The sequence below is a fragment of the Rhineura floridana genome, chromosome 11 (assembly GCF_030035675.1).
Source record: "Rhineura floridana isolate rRhiFlo1 chromosome 11, rRhiFlo1.hap2, whole genome shotgun sequence".
In the NCBI taxonomy this organism is placed as follows: Eukaryota; Metazoa; Chordata; class Lepidosauria; order Squamata; family Rhineuridae; genus Rhineura; species Rhineura floridana.
The window spans coordinates 27175238-27190910 of NC_084490.1; the positions used below are offsets into that span (position 1 = coordinate 27175238).

General features: G+C 41.2%; 1 protein-coding gene across 1 annotated transcript in view; it reads left to right on the forward strand.

Annotated features, from left to right (window-relative positions):
• The window catches only part of LOC133367641 (vomeronasal type-2 receptor 26-like), a 30843-nt gene that overhangs the window by 497 nt on the left and 14673 nt on the right, over positions 1-15673 (forward strand). The window contains exons 2-5 of the mRNA XM_061591737.1: positions 7188-7287; positions 8749-9040; positions 11247-11510; positions 12200-12427. Of these exons, the coding sequence (XP_061447721.1) occupies positions 7188-7287; positions 8749-9040; positions 11247-11510; positions 12200-12427 (884 nt within the window). The remainder of the gene's footprint in view (positions 1-7187; positions 7288-8748; positions 9041-11246; positions 11511-12199; positions 12428-15673) is intronic.

Genomic DNA, 15673 nt, shown 5'->3' on the forward strand with positions numbered 1-15673 from the left:
TTTGCCAGCCTGCAAACTGGGCGGCCGTTCTAGGTGAGATGATTTGAAGCAAAAGCCCCAGCGAGTAGAATGAAATTGACAAAGCTTTCCAGAGGCAGGCTGAAACCGACCACTCCCCTCCTTCTCCCTTTCCTTCCACGGCAAGAACTCCTTTACAGCCATATTGTGCTTTGTTGCAAAGGGGGAGAGGAGCATACATCATTTTTTTGCTGACCAATTGGTTAATAGGGGGAGGTTTTAGAGGGGGAGCTTGGAAAAAGTGAAAAGAATGTAGGGGTCTTACCGCTGTGTGTGCGGGTGCAAAAAAGTGTGTTTTTTTTAATTGGGAAAGAGCAAACTAAAGGCAAAGTGAGGACTATCAGATGACAAACCTAATATGGAAACCGTGGATTATCCCGCTCCGTTTGGATAAGCCCGCAATCAGCCCCATGGGTGAAAGCAGTCAGAGTAAAATTAAGAAATAAACCAGAAAAAGGACAAGAAAATGTCAGCAAGTTGATAGGACAAATGCCTGTTGAAATCTAAATAAAGAGGCTTGCCAAGGACTTCCACAGCCTTAGACAGTACTCTATCCTAGGTCTCATCCAATCATATAAGGGTTATGACAGACTTTCAAAGCTACTGGAAAAAGAGAAGATAGTTTAAAAGAACGAGAGATGGTGCAAGAGGGTTTCTTTTGCCTTTGGAACTGGAGCTGGCCAAAGGCTCTTTTCAGTTCATTGAATCATATAATAGTCGATTTGGAAGATGACTATAAGGCTATCAAGTCCATCCTCTTGTTCAGTGCAGGAATCCAAGTTAAAGCATACCCAACAGGTAGCTATCCAGAGGCCTCTTGAATGCCTCCAGTGTCGGAGAGCCCATCGCTTCCTTAGGTAATTCGTTCCATTGTCATACTGTTCTAACATGCTGTTTCTCTTGATGTTCAGCTGAAATCTGGTTTCCTGTAACTTGAGCCCATTATTCCATGTCCTGCACTCTGGAATGATCGAGAAGAGATCCTGACCCTCTGTGTGGCAACCTTTCAAGCACTTAAAGAGTGCTATCATATCTCCCCTCAGTATTCTCTTCTCAAGGACAAATGCCCAGTTCTTTCAGTCTTTCCTCATAGGGCTTTGATTCCAGTCCCCTGATCATCCTTGTTGCCCTCCTCTGAACATGTTCCAGTTTGTTGGCATCCTTCTTAAAGTGTGGTGTCCAGAATTGGACACAGTATTCAAGATGAGGCCTAGCCAGTGCCAAACAGGGGGGAACACGATTTGAAACTATATTTCTGTTGATGCAGTCTAAAATAGCATTTGCCTTTTTTGCAGCCACATTGCACTGTTGGCTCATATTCAGCTTGTGATCAACAACTATTCCAAGATCCATCTCACATGTAGTATTGCTGAACCAAGTATCCCCCATCTTATTTATTTATTTATTATATTTATATACTGCCCCATAGCTGAAGCTCTCTGGGCAGTTTACATTAACTATAACTGTGCATTTGGTTTCTTTTTCCTAGGTGAAGAACTTTGTACTTATCCCTGTTAAATTTTATTCTTTTGTTTTCCGCCCAATGCTCTAGCCTATCAAGGTCCCTTTGAATGCTGTTTCTGTCTTTCAGGTTATTAACTATACCTCCCAATTTTGTATCATCTGCAAATTTGATCAGCATTTCCTGCACCTCCTCATCCAATTTAGTAATAAAAATGTTGAAGATCACTGGGCCCAGAACCAAGCCTTGTGGTACCCCACTCATTACCTCCCCCCATCTTGAGAAAAAGCCATTGATAAGCACTCTTTGAGTACAATTCTGTAGCCAACTATGGATCCACCTGATAGTTGTTCCATCCAGCCCACATTTAGCTAGCTTGCTAATCAGAAAATCATGGGGCACTTTGTGAAAAGCTTTGATGACGTTGAGATATATTATGTCCACAGCATTCCCACAGTCTACCAGGGAGGTTATCTGATCAAAAAATGAGATAAGATTAGTCTGGCAAGATTTGTTCTTGATGAATCCATGTTGTCTTCTAGTAATCACTGCATTGTTTTCAAAGTGCTTACAGATTGACCACTTTGTAATCTGGTCCAGAATTTTTCCAGGGATTGATGTGATGACTGGTCTGTAGTTCCCAGGTTCCTTTCTTTTTTTTGAAGATGGGGGCCACATTCACACAGACATTTATTCCACTTTTATTCCACTTTGAACAGTCATGGCTTCCCCAAAGAATCATGGGAAGTGTAGTCTGTGAAGGGTGCTGAGAGTTGTTAGGAGACCCCTATTCTCACAGAGCTATAGTTTTCTAGAATAGTTTAACAGTCATTTCTTCTTCCCAGAAAAGTCTGAGAATTGTGGCTCTGTGAGGGGAACAGGAGTCTTCTAACAGCTTTCAGCACTCTTCACAAATTCACAAACCCATGACTGTTTAAAGTGGAATAATATGGAATAAATGTCTGGTGTGAATTTGGCCAATGGCAACTTTAGCCTTCCCCCAGTCATCCACTTTGCCCATCCTCTACAATTTGCAAAGATAATAGACAATGGTTCTGAGAGTTCTTTAGCCGGTTCCTTCAATACTGCAGGATGCAGATCATCGGGCTCTGCAGATATGAACTCATTCACAGTGATCAGGTATTCCTTGACCATTTGTCTATCAATTTCAAGCTGCAATCCTGCCCCTTCAACTTCATTTTTGCCAGCAGGGTGATAGACCCTCTTTTGGGAGAATGAGCCAAAGTAGGCATTGAACACTTCTGTCTTTTCTTTGCCATATGTTATCATTTTGCCATCCTCACTGAGTAGCTATACCACCATTACTTTTCTCTGTCTATTACTATGGATGTACCTAAAGAAAGTTTGTTGTTGTTGCTTTTGGCATCTCTCGCCAACCTCAGCTTATTCTCAGCTTTAGCCATCCTGGCACCATCCCTGCAATTCTGTGCTACTTATCTGCACTTGTTGCCAGCCCCAGACACACTGGAGTCTTGGGCAAAAGCCTGCCGCAGGCCCCAGCCCAACCTTTCCGTGATTCACGCATGGCGAGAGCTTCAGGGCTCTGCCATTCCCTTGCTTAACTTACCTTGTTCTGCAGTTGCGCACGCAGCAGTGCCCTTACGAAAGATGGTGGCTGAGGTTTCCCTAAGGAGCTGAAGCCTCTGCCACCATCTTGGTTTCATGGCAGGGATGTCAGCGCGCAGCACACATGCATGCCATCAGCCAAGATGGCGGCAGAAGCTTTAGCCCCTTAGGAAAACCTCAGCTGCCATCTTTCTTAAGGGCACCACTGCATGCGCAACCGCAAAACAAGGTAAGTTAAGCAAGGGATTGGCGGAGCTCTGAAGCTCTCGCTGTGCGATCCGCAGCAGCGATCCTGCTGCAAATCATGGAAGGGGAGCAGAGGGGCCCCTCAGGGGCTCCTGTAGCCTCAGGGGCCCTCAGGCCAGTGCCCCACCTGGCTGCCCCTTGAAACCGGCCCTGTCCACACTCTTGTTTTATGGCTTGGCCTTCCTTCCTTCCATTTCCTGTATGTGTCCTTTTATTGTTTTCAGGTCATCTCTAAGCTTTTTGTGAAGCCACATTGGTTCCTTCTACTCTCTTCCACCTTTTTTCCTTGATGGAATTGTTTGCCATTGTGTCTTTAGAATTTTCTTTTTTAGAAACTCCCAGGATTGCTCTAACAGGGCTTAGTAATAGTCTTCATAAAAATGTAGGAAGGACCATGCACTTGGTAGTTCACAAAGAAATACGTCTAAAAAGCATAGAAGACACTTGCCTTCTTATTCAAGTTTCTCATCCTCTTCTCCCCCCCCCTTTGCTACAGGCAGCAAGCTAAAAAGGCACATAAGAAGGCCAAAACAAAGCTAAAATCAAGTCCCCTGACAACTCCTCAGATTTGTTACATAGGGACTATCTTCAGCCTAGGGTATCTAGCAGAGTGGCACCTCAGGTAATAAACTTGCCCTGCCCATTTCTCCAGTAGGAGATCAGGCACTAAGCATTCCACAATGGATCTTACAGATCCAGTGGCTAACCCTGCAGATTTTTCTATGCTCTCTGAAACCACTCCCAGCGTGGTGCTTGAGAGGGAAGAAGGGCGGTGGAGTTCCATCTCTGACCAGGAGAGGAACCCAAACCTACACCTGAGCTGTGCCTTTTCAAAGTGCAAGATTTTTTCCCCCACCTTTTCTTCATCATGCCCTTTCTACCGTTTGGTCTCAAATGCTCCAAACAGCCTTCAGAGGGACCACTCCTTAAAGGGGCAGCGGTTCTCCTTCCCTTGGAGACCTCATCCAAGACCATTCCACCACCTGAATCATTCAAAAGGCTGACCATAGCTGAATGGGACACCCCCCTAATCAGCAAAAGAGTCTGCAGCCTATGCCAATATTCATTATAGATTGGAAGCTGGCATGAAAGAATTTATTTGTCTTTCATCCATGGTTCATCCACTTATTTATCTTACTACTAGAATTTACAGATGTGGTCCTAAATAATCAGGGGAAAAGAAGGTGGAGTTGGCCCTTAAAATGCAATTATGAGTCTGCCAACTTGATTTCCTGGTGTGTCGTCCCTATATTCTTGGTGTCCAGGGCTTCCCTTATGTGGTTTTTTCAGGGAATGGCTGATCCAGACAAGGATGCTGACAAATTGTTCACCTTACTGTCTAAATTGATGAGGGCCCAGGAATTTATGGCAGATGCCTCCCTGGATGCTTTTATTTTTACAGCTAGCAATCTGGCCACCAGTGTGGTTGCTAGGAGTGCCCTTTGGCTAACTTACTAGAGTGTTGACAGTACTTCTTGGAATAATCTGTCCACAGCTCCCTTCAAGGAACTTAACCTGTTTAGGGAAGAAAATTTGAATAAAATTTTAGTAGAGACAAAAGACAAAGGAAGGCAATGCCTTTGCCCCCCCCCCAAATTGCACAGGCTAGTTGAAGAATTATTGACAATATTTATTTATTTATTTATTTAAAATATTTCTATCCCGCCCTTCTACCCTATATTAGGGCACTCAGGGTGGCTTACAAAAATAAAATCAAACACATACATAATAAAATTGTAAACAATAAAATCACAAAAACATTAAAATTAATTAAAATACATAAAATACAATTAAAATACATAAATACAATATATATTATACACACACACACATATATAGGGAGTGATAAGAAAGGGGACTGCAAGGGTAAAATGTAACATAGAGGACATAAAATCATGAAATCAGTGTCAGGCTCTACAGGGTTGTGGGTAGAATTAGAATGAGTGACTGGTTCTGAGTGTCTGTTGAGGAATGACAGAGTGGAGATTTTGGCTGTGTGTGAGAGAGAGGGAGAGAGGGAAGGAAGGAGAGAAGGAAGAACAGATGGGGGGAATGAGATGTGTGAGATAATGTTATGAAAGTATATGTAGAAGATCTGGAATGCATATTATGAATAGATTCTTGCTCTGAATGTTATGTTCCTTAATTAACTATATGTTTACATACTAGCAGTCTGAGTTCTGCTTTCAGTAGATTCTAAGAATTATATATCATACATGTCTGATTTAGATGTATTTGAGTAAGAATAAAAATTAAAAAATTCTACTTCTCTCTTTAATTTGATGGCAACAGGTAATTTGAGGAAAGTCTGGACTCAACTGAGTTCCTGAGTGACTGAGCTGGTGACAACCTGAGGACTGGTCTTTGTGAGGGACTCTGAGAATGTCACACTGTGAATCTGCCATTTAAGTCTGAGCCTTTAAATTACATTAGATCTACGTAATCTTTGTGCAAAATTAACTCAAGTTCTAACTGGATGCAGTCTGAACCTACTGTGCTATTTGCTACTGACTGTTCCTCAAAGAAAAAAATATTCAGTTTACAATTTGAGGTATGGGGGACTCATAGCAGTTTTAACAATTCTCAACTCCATGAAGTTGCTGAGTGATTGAACTGTGATGACCACTTGGGACGGGCCCTTGTGAGGTAATATCACACAATAAATCTGGTATTGAACTTCAGACATCATTAAATGTGAGTTATCAGTGTGTTATAGGAAGATCCTGTACTGACAATGCTATTTGCTTCTGACTACTTATTATTTTTCAAAGGAGAAAGTATTAATTGTACAATTCAGGGGGAAAAAACAAAAAACAATTATGATGCAACTTCAAAGGATAACCACTCACTGGGGAAGTTATAATTATCCCCATGATTGTCAAAATTACTGGTTTCCATCCTCTTCTACTTTCATAGGCTATGAACAAGATCAACAATCAGCATCTGAAAAAAACCTATAAAACTCTTCTGGTTTTTTTTTTTGGTCAGAATTGGATCTAGGGATAGGCAGGGCTCTGTCATTATTCTGTATGATCATTTCCTCTTTATATTTTGGGGTATGTTTCCACCAGCTGGCTCCACTATGATCTTTATTCAAAAAAGTATACCAAGGATATCCCTGTTCATTAGAATTTCTCCTTCCCCAGTTCATCTTCTACTTCCCAGATCCTTACTGTGAAAATTTGAACCATGTTGGCTAGTTATTAATTAACATATACACACACATGCACACCCCCTTAGCTTAATATACCAGATATTATTTGGACAGACATCTTGAGGCAACACTCCCCTTTGTGTTCCAAGGCAAAATAAAGGTGAAGGTTAAGGCGTAAAGGTGAAGATCTATATATGAGATTGCCATTAGATAATAAGTGGAGGAGAAATCATATGATGTTAAGGGCTATTGATGGACAATGACACTTCATTCAGTATAAGACGAGATAAGAAAAATTCCCTAATGTGCAAAGCTGTAAATCAGTATAGCTACAATATAATCTGTCCTTCAAGGAAGTTTGCAGCAAATCTTATTTCAGCCACATATTTTAAATTTTTTATTTAGTTGAATTAAATATCACAAAATATAACAACATAACTAAAAACATAGAAACTAAACAACAACAATATCCCTATATCATTAAAGCACAAATATCGTCATAGTTGCTGCAGAGTAAACATATAATCGTTTACATGAAAAACATATAATGTTGTACACAGAAAATGGTAAGTTTTTTAAGGAGAAATTTTGTCAACAGGATCATGCTGGTGGTGATGTTGCTGTTGGTACTACTGTGTCATACTGTATGTAAGACAGATACCATTAATTGCAGCATATTTGATGATCCTCTCCCTATTCCTCATGAATTTTACCATCCAGGTGACTTCCTCATTGGTGAGATTGTTTCTCAAGTCTACTTCCTCTATAATATCATCTCTTTCATGGAACAGCCGACACAAATTGTGCTTGATGAACCTATGTAAGGCATTATTTTTTCTTCTCCTCCTCTTCCTCATTTTCTCCCTCTTATTTTGTGATATGTTCAGACCATAACTGCTGAAAATACATAGTTAAAGAATATTGATTTATTTACTTTTGCAGTGAGAAAATGTATTGCCATCTACATTATACTGTTCGGCTTAATTTTTCCACTAATTATTTTTCCTCCATTGATATGAATGGATCTTGTACATTTTTAAACGAGATCTGCAGAATAACATTATTATGCAAGGCTGTGCATAAATAACAATTTATTTACTTTTGGATGTTTGAAAAGTGACAATCTAGCCTTTTAAATCTAATGATTATGTTTTGGAAATCCTTACGTGTTTCTTCCTTCCTATTGTTTCCATGCCTGGAATTTGCCCTACCTGCTCTAAGCTTACATCAGGACCAAATCAGGTTAAATAATCATACCTGAGGGAGAGTCACCCTCAGAACTGACTCTCTAATGAGTTGAGACACATTTGCAAACACACCATTGTTCCCAAATTTTCCATGTGTTTAAATTTACAGAGTGCAAACTGTGTAAGTTGCAGCTAGTGTAGAATTCTGCAACCCTGTTGCTATTGGGCATTAGCTAATGACAACATATAACAACTGGGTTGAGGGAGGTGCACTGTATGCCATTATGTTACAGACCTGTCTTCCAGATCTAACTATTAGTATAGCCCTAAATAACATGGGGTGAGTGCATTTAGAATACTGCCTTACTACGCATTTCAGCCCCGCGTTTGCAATCTGCCACTGAGGCATATTAATTAGCAGTGTCACACTGTCCCCAACAAGAGGTTGTTAATTTAGTGTGATGGCACCAGGGTTACAGAACTCTGCATAATGAAATCAAGCAAGCACCAACTTAAAACTTAGTTATTTCAGCAAGTTCTTATGAAAATGATTTACTGGTTTCTATAAACTTCTCAGATTATCTTCTGTTCAGATGTTCTTCTGTTTCTTTATTATATTCTGCTTCAATTCAATTTATGTTGTTTGGTTTTAACTGAAATGTTGTGAATACTGCATAGATATAAAGTATATTTCTATAAGTTTGCAGTAGGGATCCGCTTGTTGGTTCCGGTTAAGACACATCATACCTTACATACCCCTGTGGGCTGCTTTTTCTAGCAGCATTTTTCAGTTTGGGCTGCAAGGTTGATGCTGTTTTTGTAGGTAAAAGGACTGACTCCATTAAGAGCAGGGAGGAATTCATTAAGCACTAGAATGATGACAAAACATTTGGAACATTTTTATCTTCAGTTTGGGAGTAATACTGATTTCTGATGTTGTGTTTATTGTACTACAGTATATTATCCTAAAGTATATTATCTTGTATAGTGATAAACTAAGCTTCAGTCCTAAAAGTGTGATGATGAAGTGTATCAATGCAGTTTTATTATGGCTCTAGTAGTTATTTTATTAAACAGCTGTATTTTGATTACAGTTCAGTGCCAAAGAACTACCAACACATCCTGGCCTTAGCATTTGCTGTCAAAGAGATAAATGAAAATCCCAACATCATATCAAATATGTCCCTGGGGTTCCACATCCTCAATAGTTACTACACTGCAAGAATGACCTATAAAGCTACTTTGAGCCTGGTTTCCACACAACATAGGTTTGTTCCCAATTTCATGTGTGACAACCAGAACAACCTCATGGCTCTCGTTGGAGGAGGTATCTCTGAAATCTCTGCCAATATGGCTGTCTTATCAGCGGTCCACAAGATTCCACAGGTATATTGTGTGCATAAGGGTATATATTTCACAACTGTGGTAGTGCCTCTTGATTTCAGCAGATTATTTGACAAAGTTCCCTGTGATAGCTTGGTTAGGAAATGGGTTAAATATGGGGTAGATATTGTTATTAGGGCTATGCAGAGATCCCCCAATCTGAATTGGGTGAACTTGCCTTGTGCCACCCCAGGAGTCACCTCCCCTACCTGGATGCTGCCCCTGATCAATTTGGGGGGGGGTGAGCTAATGTATCATCCACATCATCATCATCATCATCAATTTTATTGCCCACCCGTCACCATCAGGTCCCAGCGTAGTTCAAAATTCAATATAAAAAAAATTAGAACACATTACAATCACAGCAATAAGAGCAGGGCATCAAACAGGAAGGGGGGTCCAGATGGGAAGCAGACAGGGAAGGAATTCCTACATTCTCCTGGGAAGATGCAGCTGGTCACATAGATCCCTTGCTCTAGGCATGGCTTTTCTTCTTCTTCCTTCTCAATGCTTGCCTTTCCTTCCTGCTTGGTGCCTTGCCCCTTGACAGATCTCTCTGGGTCACCCAACCTGACCTGCAGTGATCTGGGGCTATCTTTACCCTACTGGAGTGGTGCCTGGGTCCCCTTGAATCGATCCAGTTTGGTGTGGGACTCAGCCAAGTCAGGTGCACAGCCCTTGATAATAGTTGGATCCACAGAATGTAGATAACTGTGCTCAAAGAGTCCTTCAGCACCCTCTTTTGAGGCCAATACTCTTCAAAACAATTATCAATGACTTATACAAAATAGTAGAGAGTATCCTTGTCAATTTGCAGATGACCAAACCTGTGAGTAATTGATAAGACTTTGGAAGGCAAGAATGGGCTGAAATGAACATGATGAGATTAAAGAAGGTACAAAGGCAAAATACTGGATTTATTAAAAAAGCAATACCCAAATATATTTATATATTTTATTAAACAAAATGTATATACCCCCCGATTATAATAAAACCTCCAAGTGGTTTATAAGAATATTACCTACAACTGCAGAATGAGTATTATGTGCTATCTGTAACAGTGCCAGTTTTGCAGATTGAAATGGTCAACTGGGTACATATGTGGTAAAGTGATCCTGCAAGTAAAGTAATAGCTGAAGTAAAGTAATAGTTTGGGATTTCTCCTGGATCCATTGTTGACACCTGGGGCACATCTGACCTCAATGGCATGGAGTGCCTTCCACTAGCTTAGGCTTCTGTCCCAGCTGCAACCCTATCTGGACAGGGATAACCTGGCTACAGGAATCTGGGCTCTTACTGGGATGAAAGGCAGGATATAAATCTAATAATAAAATAAAATAAATAAATAATCTATGCTCTGGTTGGATATTGCAATGCTGTGTTGTTTTACTGTTTTGTGTTTATAGTATGATGTTTTTGTTTTTAACAGTGTTGTAAGTCACTTTGAGACTTTCAGGTCACAAGCGACTAACACATCTAATAAATAATAATAATAGTCCAATCATACATGCTGACACACACCCTACTTTTGGTCCATCCCTCATATCACTTCGGGTAAACATCAAGGGTATGCCCTGCCCAATGTATTGGACTGATGACCATTTGAGACAGCCCTATGGTTGTCATGGAGGTAATGAAGTCCCATGCCTGCCCCATGGCAGCCTCCATGTGGATGTTGAAGTATCATCTTGGGGTCCTCCTGCATAGTTCAAGGAGGCAGGAGGCATGATTTAGCAGTAGGACAGGTGAAGAGAATCTCAGGATTAAAGTTGATCAAAGTGAAAACATGAGCCTCCAGTCTGATGCAGCAGCAAAACGTCTAATTAAATACCAGGTTGCATTAACTGAGCCATAGTTTCCAAGGCTTGTGGTGTGCTGTCAGGAGATGAGGCACATAGAGGTCATGGGCGGTATTTGTAATGCCCACCTCCAAATCTGTTGCCTGAGACAAGTGGCTCATTGTACATCATGATGAAACCTATTACCAACAAAATCCTTATGAATCTGGGCAGCCAATTGTTGCAAATCACTTCACAGTGAAGTTTTACAAGGTGTTAGAATAGCTAGACTACAGGACCCCCAGCAACTTTATGATTAACAATTTTCATGTAATCCATCTGAATACTACTTATATATTTTATTTCAGCTCGCTTATGGATCATTCCTGCCACTACAAGGTACAAACATTGTTTTCCCATTTTTGTACCAGATGGTTCCAAATGAAGCCAAACAGCACATGGGAGTTGTGCGGTTACTTCAGCATTTCAGATGGACATGGATTGGGCTTTGGGCTGTGGATGATGACAAAGGGGACAGCTTTTTACAGACAATGATCCCAATGCTTTCCCAGAGTGACATCTGTTATGCTTTCATAGTAAGAATACCAAAATGGAATTACATGGATGAGATGATAGAAATTGCCTTACAGCATTTTGAAAGCTATGCAATTATCTTTCAGGGAAACCCCAGTAAGGTAGACCCTAGTGTATTTTTTGTTTATGGAGAGCCTCCATCATTTATAGTTTTGAGAACTATACTTTTTGTAGCACCCTTCTTTTCATTGCCACCCATGGGGAAAGTGTGGATTATTACATCCCATTGGGATTTTGCATCACTGTCTGTTCAGAAGATTTGGGATATACAAACCTTCCATGGTTCCATATCCTTCACTGTTCACTCAAACCAGCCTCTAGGATTCCATAAGTTCATTCAGATGACAAGTCCTTCCCATGCAAATGGAGATGGCTTTATCCAGGACTTCTGGGAACAGGTATTCAGTTGTTCACTAAAGATGTTTAAAGGACAGGACAAGGACAAAATCTGTACTGGTGAGGAGAAGCTGGAGAACATTCCTGGAATTCTGTTTGAAATTAGCATGACTGGCCACAGCTACAATGTCTACAATGCTGTTTATGCTGTGGCACATGCTTTGCATGGAAGGATGAAATTCATCTCCAAGCATAGAAGGTCGGTAGAAGTAAATAAACTGTCATTTCAGAATATGCAACCATGGCAGGTAATTCCATCTCTTTCTCTATATATACATATATACACATACTGAAATTGGGTGGGTGGGTTTTTATTTTTGCTCTGGATAAGCAGGTCAGCTCCATTGTAAAATAGTGATAGTTGTCAGTTTCTTCATATCACCTTTCTTTCTAGATTCATGACTTTCTAAGTAACATCTTATTCAACAACAGTGCTGGAGACACTGTGCATTTTGATGAAAATGGAGAATTAGTTGAAGGTTTTGATGTTACAAACTGGGTGATGTTCCTCAATGGCTCAGTGGGTAGAATAAAAGTTGGAAGATTGGAACCTCAGGCTCCTCCAGGCAAGGAGTTCATAATTCATGAAGATCAAATTGTCTGGCATTCCAGCTTTAATCAGGTAACACATGGCTGCAAACACTTGACTATAGAAAGCAAAAAGTTCAGTTTTGGCCAGTTATCATTATGCCTGCTTTTCAGCTGCTAGATCATGCTGAGTTGCATTATTTATTTATTTTACAAATAATTAAAAATAAGTATTGCAGTCCATTCCCTTATTTGTAAACATTTATTTACAAATGGTTTCCGTGCTTTCCAACAGCGGCGTCACTAGCAGGAGTGCGGGGGTGTGTGTGGTGGCAGTAGCGGTGGGATACGAACAACAGAGAATCCAGATACAAATACTAGAGAATCCCTAACAGTGGTGTGGCAAACAGAAATAACAAAACAAGATTACTTGTGAGAGTGACTGGCAAAGAGTGTGTGGCAAAGAGTGAGTGAACTCAAACACCATGGCTAAATACATAAAAATGAAAAGAGAGGAGCTGGTGGAGAAGTGCATAACATTCAATTTACCTCACGAGGGTAAAGGGGTAGATGAATTGAGGGTAACACTTATAGGATTTGCTACTGCCCAGCAAAAACAACCTGTCAGAGAAGAGACCCCAGAAGGATATTTAAGCAATCCCGCTTATATAGAGTACTTGAGAGAGAAGTTAAGATGGGAGGCTGAGGAAAAAGACAAGCAGAGGGAGTTGGAAGCTGAGAGATTGAGGATGGAAGCTGATGGGAAAGACAAGCAGAGGGAGTTGGAAGCTGAGAGATTGAGGATGGAAGGTGCAGAGAAGGAAAAACAGAGGGAGTTGGAAATTGAGAGAATGAGATTGGGGTTTGAGGAGAGGGAGAAGCAACGAGCATTGGATGCTGAATTACAAGTAGAAAAGTTAAAATTTGATAGAGAGAAATTTCACTCTGAGGAGACAAGGAAAGACAGAGATGGAGCAAAAATAAAAATTACTCCAAAGGACTTTGCTCTCTATGAGCCTGGTCAAGATCCTCAAATTTACCTCAGCACCTTTGAAAAAGCAGCTCAGTTGTGGGGGCTACCTGAAGATAAATACATGCAGTATTTATCAAACCTGATCAAAGGGGAATTGGCTGAGGTATACCAATATTTCCCCTCAGACAGGCCCGTCACCTATGCTGAATTCAAAGAAGCAGTGTTTAAAAGATTCAGACTGGGGCCTGATTATTTTAGAAAGCTTTTCAGAAACTGCCAGATACAGACAGGGAGGTCTTTCATGGAGCTGGGGGCAAAACTGATGGACATATTTGGGAAATGGCTGACAAGTGCAAAAGCTCAGTCTGTGGAGGAGGTGAAAAACCTCATGATATTGGATCAATTATACCATCAGTTACCACCAGAAATAAGGCTCCTGGTCAAAGACCGTTCCCCTACATTGGTGCAGGAGGCCGCAGAGATGGCGGATCACTTCGCCTCCAACAGAACTGGCTGGGTGGGGAGAACATCAAGAGATTTTAAACCCAGACCATATAGTGCTGGCAGAAGGGATGTGGTACCACAGCGAGTGAGTCCTCCAGTAAAATCTGAAGGGCACAGGACACCCCAGAGTGGATCTGTGTACCCTAAAAGTGAGGAGAAATTATGCTACAAATGTGGTAGACCGGGGCACCTACGTTTTCAATGTGAGGTTGCCAACCCCATTAGTAATCCTGCTCAGACAAGGGCAGTGAAAACAGAGCCCAAGGCTTTAGAAACAGTGAAAAAGGTTCAGTTTTGCCAGATAAACTGGACAGAAGTAACAGACCTTGATTCAAGTCTGAGAGAGGAAGTGAGTGTACAAGGGGCAAATTATTGGGCATTGCTTGATACTGGTGCCGCTCAGACATTACTGAGGCCAGATTTAATAAAATCTGAGGTAATATTACCTCAGGAAACTGTGACTATCCAAGGAGTGAGGGGTCAACCAGAAAGTTTGCCTGTGGCCCTGGTGGATATGACTTGGAGAGGCCGAGAGGGCCAATATAAAGTAGGCATCAATGCCCAGCAACAAGAACCAGTAATACTGGGAAGAGATGTAATGGGAGCCCAAGGAAAGATCTATGTAGTGACCAGACAGCAAATTGGCAGAGAAAAAGAAGCCATATTAAGGGGGGCTGAAACAAACATGGTGGAATCTGTTAACCAGCCTCAGGTCACCATAGCAACCACTAGCAGGCCTGCTGAAGGAGACAAACTGTATCAAGTGGTCTCTGATAAGAAAGAAGCAGAACAATTCAGGGAAGAGCTGCATAAAGGTATAAGTTTGAAGCAGATAAAAGAACAAGCTCTGACCTAACAGATTCCTTTCACTGACAAACTGAGGAATCAAGTTGTGTGTGAGAATGGGATTTTATATAGACTGTGGATGCCCGCTGAGAGAAAGGATGAATGTGAACCAGTGAAGCAATTGATAGTACCTAGCAAATACAGAACCAGATTGCTAGAGGTAGCCCACGATGTCCCATGTGCAGGACATCTGGGAATAAAAAAGACCAAGAGGAGATTGGCGGCACACTATTATTGGCCAAACATCTCCAAAGATGTAAAACAACATTGTCTATCTTGTGGAATATGCCAAAAGGTGGGGAAAAGTGGAGTAAAGACTAAGGCACCCTTAAAGCCCCTTCCTATAATTGGACAACCCTTTTATAGAGTGGGAATAGATTTGGTGGGCCCTTTTTCCAAACCCACAAGACATGGCAAGAAATATCTATTGGTGGTGGTGGATTTTGCCACCAGGTACCCAGACGCAGAAGCACTAAGATCTGTAGAAGCCCCTGTAGTGGCAGAGGCTTTATTAAAAATCTTTATGAGGCTGGGTTTCCCTCATGAAGTGCTGACGGATCAAGGCAGTGTATTCATGGGAGAAGTGATGCAATGTATGTGGAAATGTGGTCTAAAACATCTAAAGACCACTACTTACCATCCCGCCACTAATGGGTTAACAGAGAGATTCAATGGCGTTTTGAAGGGCATGATCAGAAGCTATGTTCAAGATCACCCACAAGACTGGGATGAACGGTTGGGATGCTTCTTATTTGCATACAGAGAAGTCCCTCAGGAGTCAACAGGCTTCTCACCCTTTGAACTCATGTTCACTAGAAAAGTGAGGGGACCTTTGGAACTATTAAAAAATTCATGGGAAGGAACCCTGGGAGAGTACAAAACATCTGTAGTAGATTTTGTATTGGAATTCCGCAATAAATTAACATCAATGATGGAGGTGGTGGAAAAGAATTTGAGTCAAGCACAGGAGAAGCAACGTTACTGGTATGACAGAACAGCCAGGGAACGTGTGTATGA